This window comes from Neovison vison, chromosome 11, assembly GCF_020171115.1.
Source record: "Neovison vison isolate M4711 chromosome 11, ASM_NN_V1, whole genome shotgun sequence".
NCBI lineage: Eukaryota > Metazoa > Chordata > Mammalia > Carnivora > Mustelidae > Neogale > Neogale vison.
In genome coordinates this window covers 147899666-147916065 of record NC_058101.1, presented here as the reverse complement: position 1 = coordinate 147916065, position 16400 = coordinate 147899666, and the positions used below count along the sequence as shown (strand labels likewise).

At 37.6% G+C, this 16400-nt stretch overlaps 1 protein-coding gene across 6 annotated transcripts in view; it reads right to left on the bottom strand.

Moving 5' to 3' along the window:
- ANAPC10 (anaphase promoting complex subunit 10) overlaps positions 1-16400 on the bottom strand; it is a 298667-nt gene that overhangs the window by 256080 nt on the left and 26187 nt on the right. For all 6 annotated transcript variants that reach the window (XR_006380950.1, XM_044224943.1, XM_044224944.1 and 3 more), the window contains exon 3: positions 11391-11481. Coding sequence is in view for 5 of the 6 variants with exons in the window: in XM_044224943.1 (XP_044080878.1) it covers positions 11391-11481 (91 nt within the window). In the remaining variant the exon portion in view is untranslated. The remainder of the gene's footprint in view (positions 1-11390; positions 11482-16400) is intronic.

Below are 16400 nucleotides of genomic sequence, written 5' to 3'. Positions count from 1 at the left end.
CTTTCAGCTCAGGTCATGATTCCAGGGTCCTGGGATTGAGCCCCGCATCAGGGTCTCTGCTCAGCAGGGAGCCTGCTTTCCTTCCTCTCTCTCTGCCTGCCTCTCTGCCTACTTGTGATCTCTGTCTGTCAAATAAATTAAAAAAAAAAAATTTAAAGATAACTATTTCAAGCAGTATGTTATGGGCTTTATAAGAAATGGAGAAATAAAAGTACATACAACAGCAGCATAAAGGAAAATGGAGAAATGAGAGTAAAGAGTTTAAGACTCTGATATTGTATGTGAAATGTTACAATATTATTTGAAGGTAGACTGTGATACTTTAAAGATGCATATTGTAACTTGTAGAACCACTGACATTTTAAAACAACATTAAATAAAATAAAGACCTGTACTTAGTAAGCTAATAGTAAAGAGCAATGAAATTGATATCAACAATAGCCAAATTATGGAAAGAGCCCCAAATGTCCATCAACTGATAAATGGATAGAGAAAATTTGGCACATGGAAAACTTCCAAATACATTCTACTAGGTGAGCATTACCATGATCCCAAAACCAGACAAAGACCTACCAAAAAAGAGAATTACAGATGAATATCCCTGATGAACACGGATGTAAAACGTCTCCCTAAGATACTGGCTAATAGCATTCAATAGTACATTAAAGGATGATTCACCATGACCAAGTGGAATTGATTCCTGGGATGCAAGGGTAGTTCAACAACTGCAAATCAATCAATGTGATACACTACATTAATAAAAGGACGGACAAGAACGTATGATCCTCACAACAGATGCAGAGAAGCATTTCACAAATACAGCATCCTTCCTTGATTAAAACTCTCTGCAGCATAGGGATAGAGGGAACATTTCTCAATATCATAAAAGCCATATATGAAAAACTAGCTATGGACCAAAACAGAACTGGCAACTTTAAGTTTTCCTTCTCCATTCCCATCCTAGCCAGTCTGGAGAGTTCAGAATTAGTTAAAAATATGGAAGAAGACAAAATAAAACCTAGGTATGGAAAGAGAAGCAAACCACATCTTACCATTCCATTTATAACAGACTAAAGCTTAAGGAGAGGAACAACCCTTAAAAGAAACAAGCAAGTCTGGGGCTTTCACTATTAGCTAGGAATACTAGCTTATTTCATTACAGCTAGGATGAATGTTTTAATTTCTAGTCTGTTTTGTTATCTGAAATTAACAGAACTGTATATATTACCTAAAGACGTCATATCTATTTCCTACAAAATTCTCATCCAGGGCAAAGAAAGAACTTGCCCCTAATAAAAAGAACAATGAGGTATAAAAGTAAATGGTACTTTGTTATTATATACTTCAAGTCCATCTTGACACAGGTCAATAATACATACCAATTATTCCTAAAATTTACATGCTCAACTAGCCAAGAAACTGCTACAAAAATTAAAAGTTGCTTATTTTCTCTGTGAAGGGAAGAGTATTCTATTCTGTTTCATCTTAACAAAACACAGCTGACCCATGAACAACATGAGTTTAAACTGTGCAGATCCACTCATTTTCAGATTTTTTTCAATAAATACAGTATAGCACTATAAATGTATTTTCTCTTCCTTATGATTTTCTTAATAACATTTTCTTTTTTCTAGCCTACTTAATTGTAAGAATAGTGTACAACACACATAATAATATGTTTAGTCATCTATATGATCGGTAAGGATTCCAGTCAACAGTAGAGTAGTAAGTTTTGAAGGATTGAAAAGTTACAGGTGGATTTTTAACTTTGGAAGGGAGCCCTTAAGCCCTTGTGTTGTTCAAGGGTCAAATGCACAAGTCCACATTGAACCTTTTCTTTTTTTTTTTTTTAAAGATTTTATTTATTTATTTGACAGAGAGAAATCACAAGTAGTCAGAGAGGCAGGCAGAGAGAGAGAGAGGGAAGCAGGCTCTCTGCCGAGCAGAGAGCCCGATGCGGGACTCGATCCCAGGACCCTGAGACCATAACCTGACCCGAAGGCAGAGGCTCAACCCACCGAGCCACCCAGGCGCCCCAAGCTTATTTGTAATCTAATCTTTTTTCAATACACAAAGTCCTTTCTTTAGTACATAATGTACTCATGAACACACATACGGAAAGCAAATGGAAAAAAGTTGAACACAGGGCTTACATAATGGCAGTATGTGAAAGTCAGTTCCTAAGAGCCAAAAAACATTACCTAATCCTAAATTACATCACATGTTTTAGTCATAATCTTTGACAATAATTTCCTAACATTACCTTTAATTTTTTTTCATTCGTAATTCAATGGGTAGTTGACTGGTGAAGTCCAGTAAATGTCTGGTTGAGGTTAATAATTTCTAATGTACTTGCAATTGTCTTGAATTATTGATAAGCTTAGTACCTATTATTGTTTTTTTAATTTTTTAAAAATTTCTTTTCAGCGTAACAGTATTCATTGTTTTTGCACCACACCCAGTGCTCCATGCAATATGTACCCTCCCCAATACCCACCACCTGGTTCCCCCAACCTCCCAGTGCCCACCCCTTCAAAACCCCCAGGTTGTTTTTCAGAGTCCATAGTCTCTCATGGTTCACCTCCCCTTCCAATTTCCCTCAGTTCCCTTCTCCTCTCCATCTCCCCATGTCCTCCATGTTATTTGTTATGTTCCACAAATAAGTGAAACCATGATAATTGACTCTCTCTGCTTGACTTATTTCACTCAGCATAATCTCTTCCAGTCCCGTCCATGTTATTACAAAAGTTGGGTACTCATCCTTTCTGATGGAGGCATAATACTCCATAGTGTATATGAACCACATCTTCCTTATCCATTTATCCGTTGAAAAGCATCTTGGTTCTTTCCACAGTTTGGCGACAGTGGCCATTGCTGCTATAAACATTGGGGTACAGATGGCCCTTCTTTTCACTACATCTGTATCTTTGGGGTAAATACCCAGTAGTGCAATGGCAGGGTCATAGGGAAGCTCTATTTTTAATTTCTTAAGGAATCTCCACACTGTTCTCCAAAGTGGCTGCACCAACTTGCATTCCCACCAACAGTGTAAGAGGGTTCCCCTTTCACCCACATCCTCTCCAACACATGTTGTTTCCTGTCTTGCTAATTTTGGCCATTCTAACTGGTGTAAGGTGATATCTCAATGTGGTTTTATTTTTTATTTTTTTTTTAAAGATTTTATTTATTTATTTATTTGACAGAGAGAGATCACAAGTAGGCAGAGAGGCAGGCAGAGAGAGAGAGAGGAGGAAGCAGGCTCCCCGCTGAGCAGAGAGCCCGATGTGGGACTCGATCCCAGGACCCTGAGATCATGACCTGAGCCGAAGGCAGCGGCTTAACCCACTGAGCCACCCAGGCGCCCCTCTCAATGTGGTTTTAATTTGAATCTCCCTGAGGGCTAGTGATGATGAACATTTTTTCATGTGTCTGATAGCCATTTGTATGTCTTCATTGGAGAAGTGTCTGTTCATATCTTCTGCCCATTTTTTGATATGATTGTCTGTTTTGTGTGTGTTGAGTTTGAGGAGTTCTTTATAGATCCTGGATATCAACCTTTTGTCTCTGCTGTCATTTGCAAGTTTCTTCTCCCATTCTGTGGGTTGTCCCATTGTTTTGTTGACTGTTTCCTTTGCTGTGCAGAAGCTTTTGACCTTGATGAAGTCCCAAAAGTTTATTTTTGCTTTTGTTTCCTTAGGCTTTGGAGGCATATCTTGAAAGAATTTGCTGTGGCTGATACCGAAGAGGTTACTGCCTATGTTCTCCTCTAGAATTCTGATGGATTCCTGTCTCATGTTGAGGTCTTTTATCCATTTCAAGTTTGATACCTGGGTATAAACCTAACCAAAGAGGTAAAGTTCTGTACTCATGAAAGAACATGAGAACACTCATGAAAGAAATTGAAGAAGACACAAAAAGATGGAAGACCATTCCAGGCTCTTGGATCGGAAGAATAAACATTGTTAAAATGTCTATACTGCCTAGAGCAATCTATACCTTTAATGCCATTCTGATCAAAATTCCACTGGCATTTTTCAAAGAGCTGGAACAAATAATCCTAAAATTTGTATGGAATCAGAAGAGACCCAGAATTGCCAAGGAAATGTTGAAAAAGAAAAACAAAACTGGGGACATCACGTTACCTGATTTCAAGCTTTACTACAAAACCGTGATCACCAGGACAGCATGGTACTGGCATAAAAACAGACACATAGATCAGTGGAACAGAGTAGAGAGCCCAGATATGGACCCTCAACTCTATGGTCAAATAATCTTCGACAAAACAGGTAAAAATATACAGTGGAAAAAAAAACAGTCTCTTCAATAAATGGTGCTGGGAAAACTAGACAGCTATATGTAGAAGAATGAAACTCGACCATTCTCTTACACCGTACACAAAGATAAACTTGAAATGGATAAAAGATCGATTATTGTTTTAATGGCATCAGCACTTTGATTTTTCCATTTACTCTACTTTTGGAAAATAAGGAAGAAATACTATTGTATTCAATAACTGTACAAATTTTTTTTAAATTTTCTTTATTTGACAGAGAGAGAGAGAGACCACAAGTAGGCAGAGCAGCATGCAGAGAGAGAGGGGGAAGCAGGCTCTCTGCCGAGTAGAGAGCAGGATGCAGGGCTCAATCCCAAGGGCCCTAAGATCATGACCTGAGCCAAAGGCAGAGGTTTAACCCACCGAGCCACCAACGTGCCCCCATACAAATGCCTTTTTTTTTTTTTAATATTTTATTTATCCATCTGACAGAAAGAGAGAGAGTGGGAAGGTGGTTCCCCACCGAGCAGAGAGCCCAACACAGGGCTCGATCCCAGGACCCCAAGACCACAACCCAAGCCGAAGGCAGAGGCCCAATCTACTGAGCCACCCAGGCACCCCAGCCCCTGTACAAATGCTTTTTTTCTTTTTTTTTTTTTTAAGATCTTATTTATTTATTTGACAGACAAAGATCACAAGTAGGCAGAGAGGCAGGCAGAGAGAGGAGGAAACTGGTTCCCTGCTGAGCAGAGAGCCCGTTGTGGGGCTTGATCTCAGGACCTATGTACAAATGCTTTTTAACAAAGATGTCTAAGCCCTGAAACTAGGGCGCTGCCATGAGCTAGGTTCTGTGTTCACCTGTTAAGGGGTATGGTTTACAAACCTAAACTAATCAACAGAGATGATGGAGCAAAAAGTACAGACTTTATAAAACTTTCTAAAACATAAAAGTTATGAACAGTCAGCAATTTGGGGAATGAGGAAACTAATTTGCATGATTTGACTTAACCAATTTATAGCCATACATGTGTTGATATATATGTGTGTGAATGGTATTATTAAATTTATAAAGTTATTTTTGTTCAGTATTTTAAATAATAATGAAATTTATGACTATCAATGTTCATCTTCAACTAGATTCTAAGTGGGTTGTCTACTTCTCCCTCTCTAAGAAATCCTGATCTTTTTTTTTAGAACTTATCATTTATCTCACTGTTAAACTATCAACCGTTCTCTTCAAAACAAAACAAGTTAGTATAACTTACAGTATTTTACTTAGCATTCTTCTGTTCTTCACGATTTCAAAAAATTTCTTCATGATGAAAATTATTATAAATGGTGTATAATTACGAGTGGCATATATTTTTTATCATCATAATAAAAATGACAAGGTCACATTAATAAAATTTGGAGAAACTTTGTGAAGGCAGACCAAACACAAGCAAAAATTTTATTTTGTTCCTGCTCGGCTTAGTATTTTAGTAGTTACCCTTTAAAACTGGTATGTACTTTAAATGTTCCATATTAAACTACACTCTAATTTTTCTTTGACAATTTTTAACAAATTTGGAAATTCTTCCCAAGAGTATTGCCTTTACAAACAGAAAAGGCAAAACACTTCCATATTTTCCATTTAATTACAGCATTATCCACTTAAACAATATTTCATTTTCTTAGAATATATGACCTTTCCCCCTCCTTGCCTTAGCATTTTTCTCCCTAACTGCTGAGACTTTCTTTTGGGGGATGAGTCTTTCCTCTTGATTTATTTAACAGGTAACAGTTTTAAATCTTATTCAAAATTTCATGAAGATTATTTCTTTGTAAATTTCTGCATGGCTGTAGAATAGTACATTCCTCTAAAGAAAAGCAGAGAAATATGATAGTTTTCCAAATAAAAGTGGGTGTTGAGAGGCCCCTGGGTGGCTCAGTGGGTTAAGCATCTGACTTTAGCTCAGATCATGAACCCAGAGTCCCGGGATCGAGTTCTACATCAGGCTCCCTGCTCAGTGGGTTGTCTACTTCTCCCTCTCCCTCTGCTCCTCCCCACTCCCTGCTCATGCTCTCACTCTCTCTTGATCTCTCTCTAATAAATAAAATCTTTAAAAAAAAATAGTAGATGTTGAATGCATGAGCCCTACATGACACTTCAGTTGCTAGTGTGTCTATTGCTAAATTTAGAGGTATTCTAACATTCAAAGCTATTACACAAGGTAGCACAGTAAACAAATAACAAAGTAAAAAATTATGTATTTTAATTAGATATAATTTAGATATAATCAGAATATTTTAATTATACTTTTAATTATATTAAATATAATTATTATATTTTTAATATTTAATTAGATATAATCAGAATCATAAGTCCATAGGGCTAAAAATGAGCTCAGAGGGTCAAATGATATAATCATCTGCATCAGGTAAATACCCAGTTTCAAAATTTTTCTAATAGGTAACTCACTACATTATCTTTGATCAGTTCTGATTTTTTAAAGTTTTTCTTATAAAGCCATGATTGGTCTCTGTGTGACTCCCATCTTTTGGACAGTCTTCCCTTATGAGGTCACACAAAAGAAATCTAATCCTCCACAAAGTATAAAGGCCTCCAATTATGTAAAGAAAACTACCATGTCCCCCAAAGTCTTCAGCAGACTATATGTTCTATAATTTTTTTATTACATGGTTTGGTTTCAATTCCCTAATTACTCTGTCCACTTTGTTCTGAGCACACTCTAGCTTTATCAGTCACAGAGAGAAAGCCAAAATGGAACATGATACACAGGAGGTCTTCCAAGGCTTTATGCTTCCATTACTGCATCCTAAGATCATATTAGTTCTTCCAGCAGCCACGTCACACTGTTAACTAAGATTAAACTTACTGTCAACCAAAATTACTAAAGATCTTTTGCACTTCTTGTTTTGCTCTCCTTTGAGGATTTTTGATTAATTTTTTAAGGATTTTTAATTTTTTTTTTGAAAAGGGGGGCAGAGAGGCAGATTAAGTATAGAATTATAGTTTACTATTATTTCATCTATTTGAAATATAATAGTTTATTATCCACTAATACAGGGACAAGTGTCCAATGTCATTTTGATTTTAAAAAACAATTTAAGAATATAAAACTAATAAAAGAATTTCCCCTTTCTGAATGATTTAGTCCTAAAGCTATTACAAAGGATCTAGAAAGACAGGCACATACACAAAAATGGGTTACTGGAGCCTGTTCAAAGTAAGGAGTGCATTCACACAGGGGAGGGAAGCAAGTGTAGGACAATGTCGGAGCCCATATGGAAGTGAGCAGAACTTCTGAAGAGGAGAGCAACCAGGTTTGGGGTGTCAGAGCATGAGTGGGGTGATGAAGACATCCATACCACAAGGTGGCCCAATGTAGATATAAGAGCCTTTGTGGAGTGAGAAGACATCTACATTGTAAGGTAGCCTATAATGCAGTGTCAAGCCCAAAGGGAGATAAAAGAGGGCATTCATGCCATGCAGTGAGGTTCTGGAGCCAAGAAGGGTTAGAAAAGTGGCCTGACATGCAACACCAAACCCCAAATGAGCTGAAGAGAACACCCCCACCATCCCAAAGGGAGTGACTGATGTAAGATGCCAGGGCCCAGACCAGGAAAAAAGGTTATCTGCAAATAGGGAAGTACAGACAGAGTGAAAAGACAACAGCACAGGACAGGTTGAGAGCCTAGGTGGGGTTAGGGGGCATCTTTGTTGGGGAGGAGGCAATGAGAGAAATGGAAGACTGCATACAGGTGGATTAATGAGATAAGTAAGGAAAGATAAGAGAGAAAGAACCAGGTTCTCATTCATGAAGAAAGGGCTTAAGAATAGAAAGAGAAAAAACTAGAATAAACCCTGTTCACTCTAGATTAGAACTGGAAGTGTCGATATGAATCTATGATTTCCGTATGTGTGAAGACAGAGAAATAAATACAAATGTAAATATGTTTATGTATGTATGTATGTGTTATGTACATATACCCCCTCACTGAGAAAGCTTAGAAATAGCAACATCCCAGAGCAATGGGCACACCCAATACAAGATCTGGTGCACTGGGTATGCTTAATATACCAGACCTGGTTTTGAGTGGGTCGGGGGGGCATCTGGGGAGGAGGTGCAGAATGAGAGGGAGAGAAAATCAAGCAGACTCCCTGCTGAGCAGAGAGCACAATGTGGGGCTTGATCTCACAACCCTAAGACCACAACCTCAGCCAAAATCAAGAGTCAGAAGCTTCACCGACCAAGCCACCCAGACACCCCACAAGATCTGGTTTCTAACTACTATTGTCTACTACAATACACCTGATCTTGGGGAAATGGGGCACAGAATCTTCTGACAGAACAAAAGAAAGTGCTCAAATAATCAGACACTGTCAAAAGGTAATAGTCAACTGTAGGGGACTCCCACTATCTAAATCTGAGGAAATTTGAGTGCTGACACAAATGATGGCAGTAATAGATTTATGGGGCACCTGGGTGGCTCAGTTGTTAAGCATCTGCCTTTGGCTCAGGTCATGATCCCAAGGTCCTGGGACTGCGCCCCACATTGAGCTCCCTGCTCAGCAGGAAGCCTGCATCTCCCTCTCCTACCCCTCCTGCTTGTGTTCCCTCAAATAAAAAAATAAAATTTTCAAAAAAAATAGATTTAGAGCAGGTGAATAAAACAGTAAACTCTGTGTCCATGCTGATATTAATAATTTTGATTAACACGAAAAAAACTTTTCAGTGGAGAAGTTTGGTAGATACTATCTTAATCATATAATGGAAGTAAACATCATCGATAATGGGACAAAATGCAAATCATGTACCCCAAGTAGTAAGATGCAATAACGAGCACAGAACATCACTTCTGTGCTATTTTCCTAAAGACGCATAACCTGAAGTTACTTGTAAAGATCAAAGAAACCGAAATTAAGGGACATTCTTTAAAATAACTGGCCTGTAATCTTCGAAAGTGCTGAGTCAAATAAAGAGTGAAGAAATATTCCAGATTAAAGGACAGTAAAGAGAAGGGACAACTAAATCCAACCTGTAATTCAACTTTACTGGCACAATTGGTAGAACAAGAATAGGGTTGTAGAATTAAATGTGTCAATGTTAATTTCCTAAGGATGTATTGTGGTTATGGAGGATAATGTCTTTCTTTGGAATGACATATAAAAAGCATTCTGGAGAACTGAGAAAAATATTGGAACTTACTCTGAAATAATTGAGGGGAAAAAAATTGTGCTGTACTTGCAACTTTTCTTTAAAAATGAGATTGTTCCAAAATTCTTAATCAATTTCCCTTTTCCTAAAACACTTCTTTAAAATAGTGTTCCTCGGGCGCCTGGGTGGCTCAGTGGGTTAAAGCCTCTGCCTTCGGCTCAGGTCATGATCTCAGGGTCCTGGGATCGAGCCCCTCATTGGGCTCTCTGCTCAGTGGGGAGCCTGCTTCCCCCTCTCTCTCTCTGCCTGCCTGCCCAAGCCGAACACAGAGGCTTTAACCCACTGAGCCACCCCTTGGGCACCCCTTGGGCAAGTAACTTAATTTATCTAAGCCTGCTCTGAGACTATAAAATAAGAATAAAAATAGCTGTAAAGGGTGGGGGGCACCTGGTTAACTCAGTGGGTTAAGCATCTGCCTTCCACTTCAGGTCATGATCTCAGGGTCCTGGGATCAAGCCCCACATCAGGTTCTCTGCTCAGCAGGGAACCTGCCTCCCCCCAACCCCCGCCTGCCTCTCTGCCTTCGTGTGATCTGTCAAATAAATTAGTAAATTCTTAAAAAAAAAAAAATAGCTGTAAAGGTTAAATGAAATGAATGGGTAACACATTTTAGTAAAGCATTTGGTATTTCAGGTCTCTAAAAAATATTAGGTGCTGTTTTTATTTCTGGTGTATACATATTTAATACATAAGGACAGGAGTTGGCTTACTACAACCCATTGGGTGAACTCTGCCCACCACCTACTTTTTTAAGATGAAGTTTAATGAGAATAGCTAAATTCAGCCAGTATGCATTGCCTATGCTGCTTTCATACAATAATGGCCTGAGTAGTTGAAACAGAGACCCGATAACCCAGAAGGCGTAAAATGCTTATTATCTGGCTTTTGCATAAGAACTTTGCTGATCCGGGGCACCTGGATGGCTCAGTCAGTTAAACATCTGCCTTCAGCTCAGATCATGATCCCAGGGTCCCTGAATCAAGCACCACAACTGACTCCCTGATCAGCTGGGAGTCTGTCTCTCCCTCTCCCGCTGTGTGCTCGCTCATACCCTCTCTCTCTCTCTAATAAATAACTCAATCTTAAAAAGAAAGAAAGAAAAAGAAATTTGCTGATCTGTACCCTCAGTGAGAAAAACAAACTAAAGGGGCACCTGGTTGGCTTAATTATGCAACTTAGCACGTGACTCTTGATCTCGGGGTTGTGGTTCAAGCCCTACATTGGGTGTAGAGATTACTTTAAAATCTTTTTTAAAAGAATATAAAAAGGAAAAAAAAGAATAAACTTTTAAAAAGAATAGAAAAATTAAAAATACAATGCTATAAAATGTCAAAATAGATTATATAAATGGGCAAAATAATCAAGTTAGCTGGTTTCCATTTATATCAATAAATTCAAAGCAATTGAAAAACACAGTCATTTTCCTTTCCCTGAGAAAGTAAGCATTTCAAAACTCAAAATATCCTTAGAGGTCCTAGGTTAAAACATTTTTTTTTCCCAAATGGAAATACAAATTTGAGAATTATGTGAATAGACTATACCTAATGAACTTACTATTATCACTTCAGATGTAGTTAATGAGATGCATTAAGGCATTCATTGCTTTGGGTCATAAGCAAAGCATATTTTTCCAAAATAAATCATATTGAAAAGTATATTTAAGAAATCTCTATGTAAAAGGACTGTGTAAAGTACTATAAAAAAATCACAAAAGACAAGACTGAGTAAACTTAAAACACAATTTAGAGGCATAGAAAAATAATCTCAACGCTTATAAATAAATCAGAGCTAAGTGCATTTCACTACAATTTCTATGCCTTTCAATTTTATGTAAATAAAATAGATCGCTTTGTCCATTTAACCTACACAAATTGAAAAATCCAAAAATGTTTTACCTGAATTGGATGTTTACCAAATGAGGCTGGGAGCCATCTGATTGCCAATAAGTCTCAAGATTGTCATCTCGTAACTGATCCACTCCAAATCCTAAAACACAAGTGACAGTAAGTTCTCATGAACAAAAAAGAGCAATATATTTCAAATATAAAATTATCATTCATATTGTCCAGAAAATATGATAAACAAGATGGTCAATACTGTAAAATCTGAATGAACTAGAATTCTTCCATCCTCTTCACAAGACCTCAACTCTTAGAGTATCACTTGCACACAAAGAAGTTTATATTAGGGCACTAACATAATGTCCTGCAAAACCAAATTTTACTAAGTATAACTTACTTGTGACAACATAAAGGCAACTTAGAAATATTTCCAAAAATCATATACATTTTGAAACCAAGTGTTTCTGATTAATCAAAAATTAAAAATTAAATCTGCCCAGAATCTCATATCATCTAGCCAATCTACAGAACTGAAATAAAAATATCCTGTATTATTTTTCTTGATTAAAATCATAATAATACATATTAATTATAGAAATAATTTAATGGTAAGGTGTGGATTTCTCAAAAATATTTAAGAGAAATAAATTTGATTCACATTTTAATTTTTTCACAAAGATATTCATCATGGATCAAATTCAAAAGGTAGAAAAAAGAACATTGTGGAAAGTCTCTATACCCACCCCCACTGTCTAGTTTACCTCATCGAATATGAGCAATGTTATCAGTTTTTTACATATTCTTTCACAGATACTGTACAACTATACAAGCAAATACATATATATTCTTTTTTCCCCTCTACAAAAATAATGGTAACACATAGTTCTACACTTTGCATTTCTTTTTCAATTAACATATCTGGAGATTCTTCCATATCAGTAATAATAATAATTAATCATAATAACTGCGAATAATATATAACATTAACTATGTGCCAGACACAGTCTAAGTATTTTACATGATTATATCATGTTAATATTTATTTAACTCAGGGACGCCTGGGTGGCGCAGTTGGTTGGACGACTGCCTTCGGCTCAGGGCGTGATCCTGGAGTCCCGGGATCGAGTCCCACATCAGGCTCCCAGCTCCATGGGGAGTCTGCTTCGCTCTCTGACCTTCTCCTCGCTCATGCTCTCTCTCACACTCTCTCTCTCAAATAAATAAATAAAATCTTTTAAAAAAAAAAATTTTAAAAATTAAAAAAAAAATAAAAAATTGAGTAAAAACTAAAAAAAAAAAAAAAATTTATTTAACTCATTATAAAAACTCAGTTAACCTAAAAAGTCCCCACATTTTTTAGAGGTTATAGAGTACCTCGCTGTCTGGAAATACCATAATTATTTAATGAAACCTCTATAAGATAAGGACATTTAGGCTGTTTCCAATGTTTTCCTGTTACAAACAACACTGCAGTAAACATCTACGTCTACGTATCCGTAATATTTAAAAGGATATTAGTATTTTTGAAGGATGGATTTCTAGGAAGAGAACCCTGAATCATTTATATTTTTAATTTGATAAATATTGACAAATTCTCCTCCAAAATGCATCTTCATTAATAATGTTCAAAAACACCGGGGCACCTGGGTGGCTCAGTGGGTTAAGGCCTCTGCTTTGGCTCGGGTCATGGTCCCACGGTTCTGGGATCGAGCCCCGCATCAGGCTCTCTGTTTGGAGGGGAGCCTGCTTCCTCCTCTCTCTCTCTCTCTCTATCTCTCTCTCTGCCTGCCTCTCTGCCTACTTGTGATCTCTGCCTGTCAAATAAATAAATAAAATATTTGAAAAAAAAAACAAAAACCTATTCCTCTACATAACAAGTAAAAATTAGGGTATTCTAAAACCTTTACACTAGATTTTGAAGACTTAATATAAAGACATTAAAAGTTTCTTTACTAAGTTTTTATATTGATCAGATAGTAAAATCATTTTGGACATGTTCAGACAAAATGAATAATGGAAGTTAACTCTAATTTTTTTTTATAAAAATATAATGTATTTTTATCCCCAGGGGGTACAGGTCTGTGAATCGCCAGGTTTACACACTTCACAGCACTCACCCCAGCACATACCCTCCCCAATGTCCATATCCCCACCCCCCCCAACCCTCTTCCCCCCAGCAACTCTCAGTTTGTTTTGTGAGATTAAGATTCACTTATGGTTTGTCTCTCTCCAATCTCGTTTCATTTATTCTTCTCCTACCCCTTTTAACCTCCATGTTGCATCCCCACTTCCTCATATCAGGGAGATCATATGATAGTTGTCTTTCTCTGATTGACTTAGTTCGCTAAGCATGATACCCTCTAGTTCCATCCACGTCATCGCAAATGGCAAGATTTCATTTCTTTTGATGGGTACATAGTATTCCATTGTGTATATATACCACATCTTCTTTATCCATTCATCTGTTGACGGACATCGAGGTTCTTTTCATAGTCTGACTTTTGTGGACATTGCTGCTATAAACATTCGGGTGCACGTGCCCCTTCAGATCACTACTTTGTATCTTTAGGGTAAATACCCAGTAGTGCAATTGCTGGGTCATAGGGTAGTTCTATTTCCAACTATTTGAGGAACCTCCATGCTGTTTTCCAGAGTGGTTGCACCAGCTTGCATTCCCACCAACAGTGTAGGAGGGTTCCCCTTTCTCCACATCCTCGCCAGCATCTGTCATTTCCTGACTTGTTAATTTTAGCCATTCTGACTGAATGTGTGAGGTGATATCTCATTGTGGTTTTGATTTGTATTTCTCTGATGCTGAGTGATATGGAGCACTTTTTCATGTGTCTGTTGACCATCTGGATGTCGTCTTTGCCGAAATGTCTGTTCATGTCCTCTACCCATTTCTTGATTGGATTATTTGTTCTTTGGGTGTTGAGTTTGCTGAGTTCTTTATCGATTTTGGACACTAGCCCTTTATCTGATAAGTCGTTTGTAAATATCTTCTCCCATTCTGTCAGTTGTCTTTCGGTTTTGTTAACTGTTTCCTTTGCTGTGCGAAAGCTTTTGATCTTGAAATTCCAATAGTTCATTTTTGCCCTTGTTTCCCTTGCCTTTGGCAATGTTCCTAGGAAGAAATTGCTGTGACTGAAGTCGAAGAGGTTGCTGTCTATGTTCTCCTCAAGGATTTTGATGGATTCCTTTCTCACATTGAGGTCCTTCATCCATTTTGAGTCTATTTTCGTGTGTGGTTTAAGGAAATGATCCAGTTTCATTTTTCTGCATGTGGCTGTCCAATTTTCCCAACACCATTTATTGAAGAGGCTGTCTTTTTCCATTGAACATTCTTTCCTGCTTTGTCGAAGATTAGTTGACCATAGAGTTGAGGGTCTATTTCTGGGCTCTCTATTCTGTTTATTGATCTATGTGTCTGTTTTCGTGTCAGTACCATGCTGTCTTGATGATGACAGCTTTGTAACAGAGCTTGAAGTCTGGAATTGTGATGCCACCAACTTTGGCTTTCTTTTTGGCTTTCTTTTTCAATATTGCTTTGGCTATTCGAGGTCTTTTCTGGTTCCATATAGATTTTAGGATTATTTGTTCCATTTCTTTGAAAAAGAATGGATGGCATTTTGATAGGAATTGCATTAAATGTGTAGATTGCTTCAGGTAGCACAGACATTTTCACAATATTTATTCTTCTAATCCAGGAGCATGGAACATTTTTCCGTTTCTTTGTGTCTTCCTCAATTTCTTTCATGAGTACTTTATAGTTTTCTGAGTATAGATTCTTAGCCTCTTTGGCTAGGTTTATTCCTGGGTATCTTACAGTTTTGGGTACAATTGTAAATGGGACTGACTCCTTAATTTCTCTTTCTTCTGTCTTGTTGTTGGTGTAGAGAAATGCAACTGATTTCTGTGCATTGATTTTATATCCTGACACTTTACTGTATTCCTGTATAAGTTCTAGCAGTTTTGGAGTGGAGCCTTGTGGGCTTTCCACATAGAGTGTCATATCATCTGCAGAGAGTGATAGTTTGACTTCTTCATTGCCAATTTGGATGCCTTTAATTTCCTTTTGTTGTCTGATTGCTGAGGCTAGGACTTCTAGTACTATGTTGAATAGCAGTGGCGATAATGGACATCCCTGCCGTGTTCCTGACCTTAGCGGAAAAGCTTTCAGTTTTTCTCCATTGAGAATGATATTTGCGGTGTGTTTTTCATCGATGGCTTTGATGATATTGAGGTATGTGCCCTCTATCCCTGCACTTTGAAGAGTTTTGGTCAGGAAGGGATGCTGTACTTTGTCAAATGCTTTTTCAGCATCTATTGAGAGTATCATATGGTTCTTGTTCTTTCTTTTATTAATGTGTTGTATCACACTGATTGATTTGCGGATGTTGAACCAACCTTGCAGCCCTGGAATAAATCCCACTTGGTCGTGGTCCCTTTAAATGTACTGCTGAATCCTATTGGCTAGTATTTTGATGAGAATTTTCGCCATCTGTGTTCATCAAGGATATTGGTCTGTAGTTCTCTTTTTTGATGGGATCCTTGTCTGGTTTTGGGATCAAGGTGATGCTGGCTTCATAAAATGAGTTTGGAAGTTTTCCTTCCATTCCTTCCATTTCTATTTTTTGGAACAGTTTCAGGAGAATAGGAATTAGTTCTTTAAACGTTTGGTAGAATTCCCCCGGGAAGCCGTCTGGCCCTGGGCTTTTGTTTGTTTGGAGATTTTTGATGACTGCTTCAATCTCCTTACTGGTTATGGGTCTGTTCAGGCTTGCTATTTCTTCCTGGTTCAGTTGTGGTAGTTTATGTGTCTCTAGGAATGCATCCATTTCTTCCAGATTGTCAAATTTGTTGGCGTAGAGTTGCTCATAGTATGTTCTTATAATGGTCTGTATTTCTTTGGTGTCGGTTGTGATCTATCCTCCTTCATTTATGATTTTATTTATTTGGGTCCTTCTCTTTTCTTTTTGAGAAGTCTGGCCAGGGGTTTATCAATCTTATTAATTCTTTCAAAGAACCAGCTCCTAGTTTCGTTGATTTGTTCTATTGTTTTTT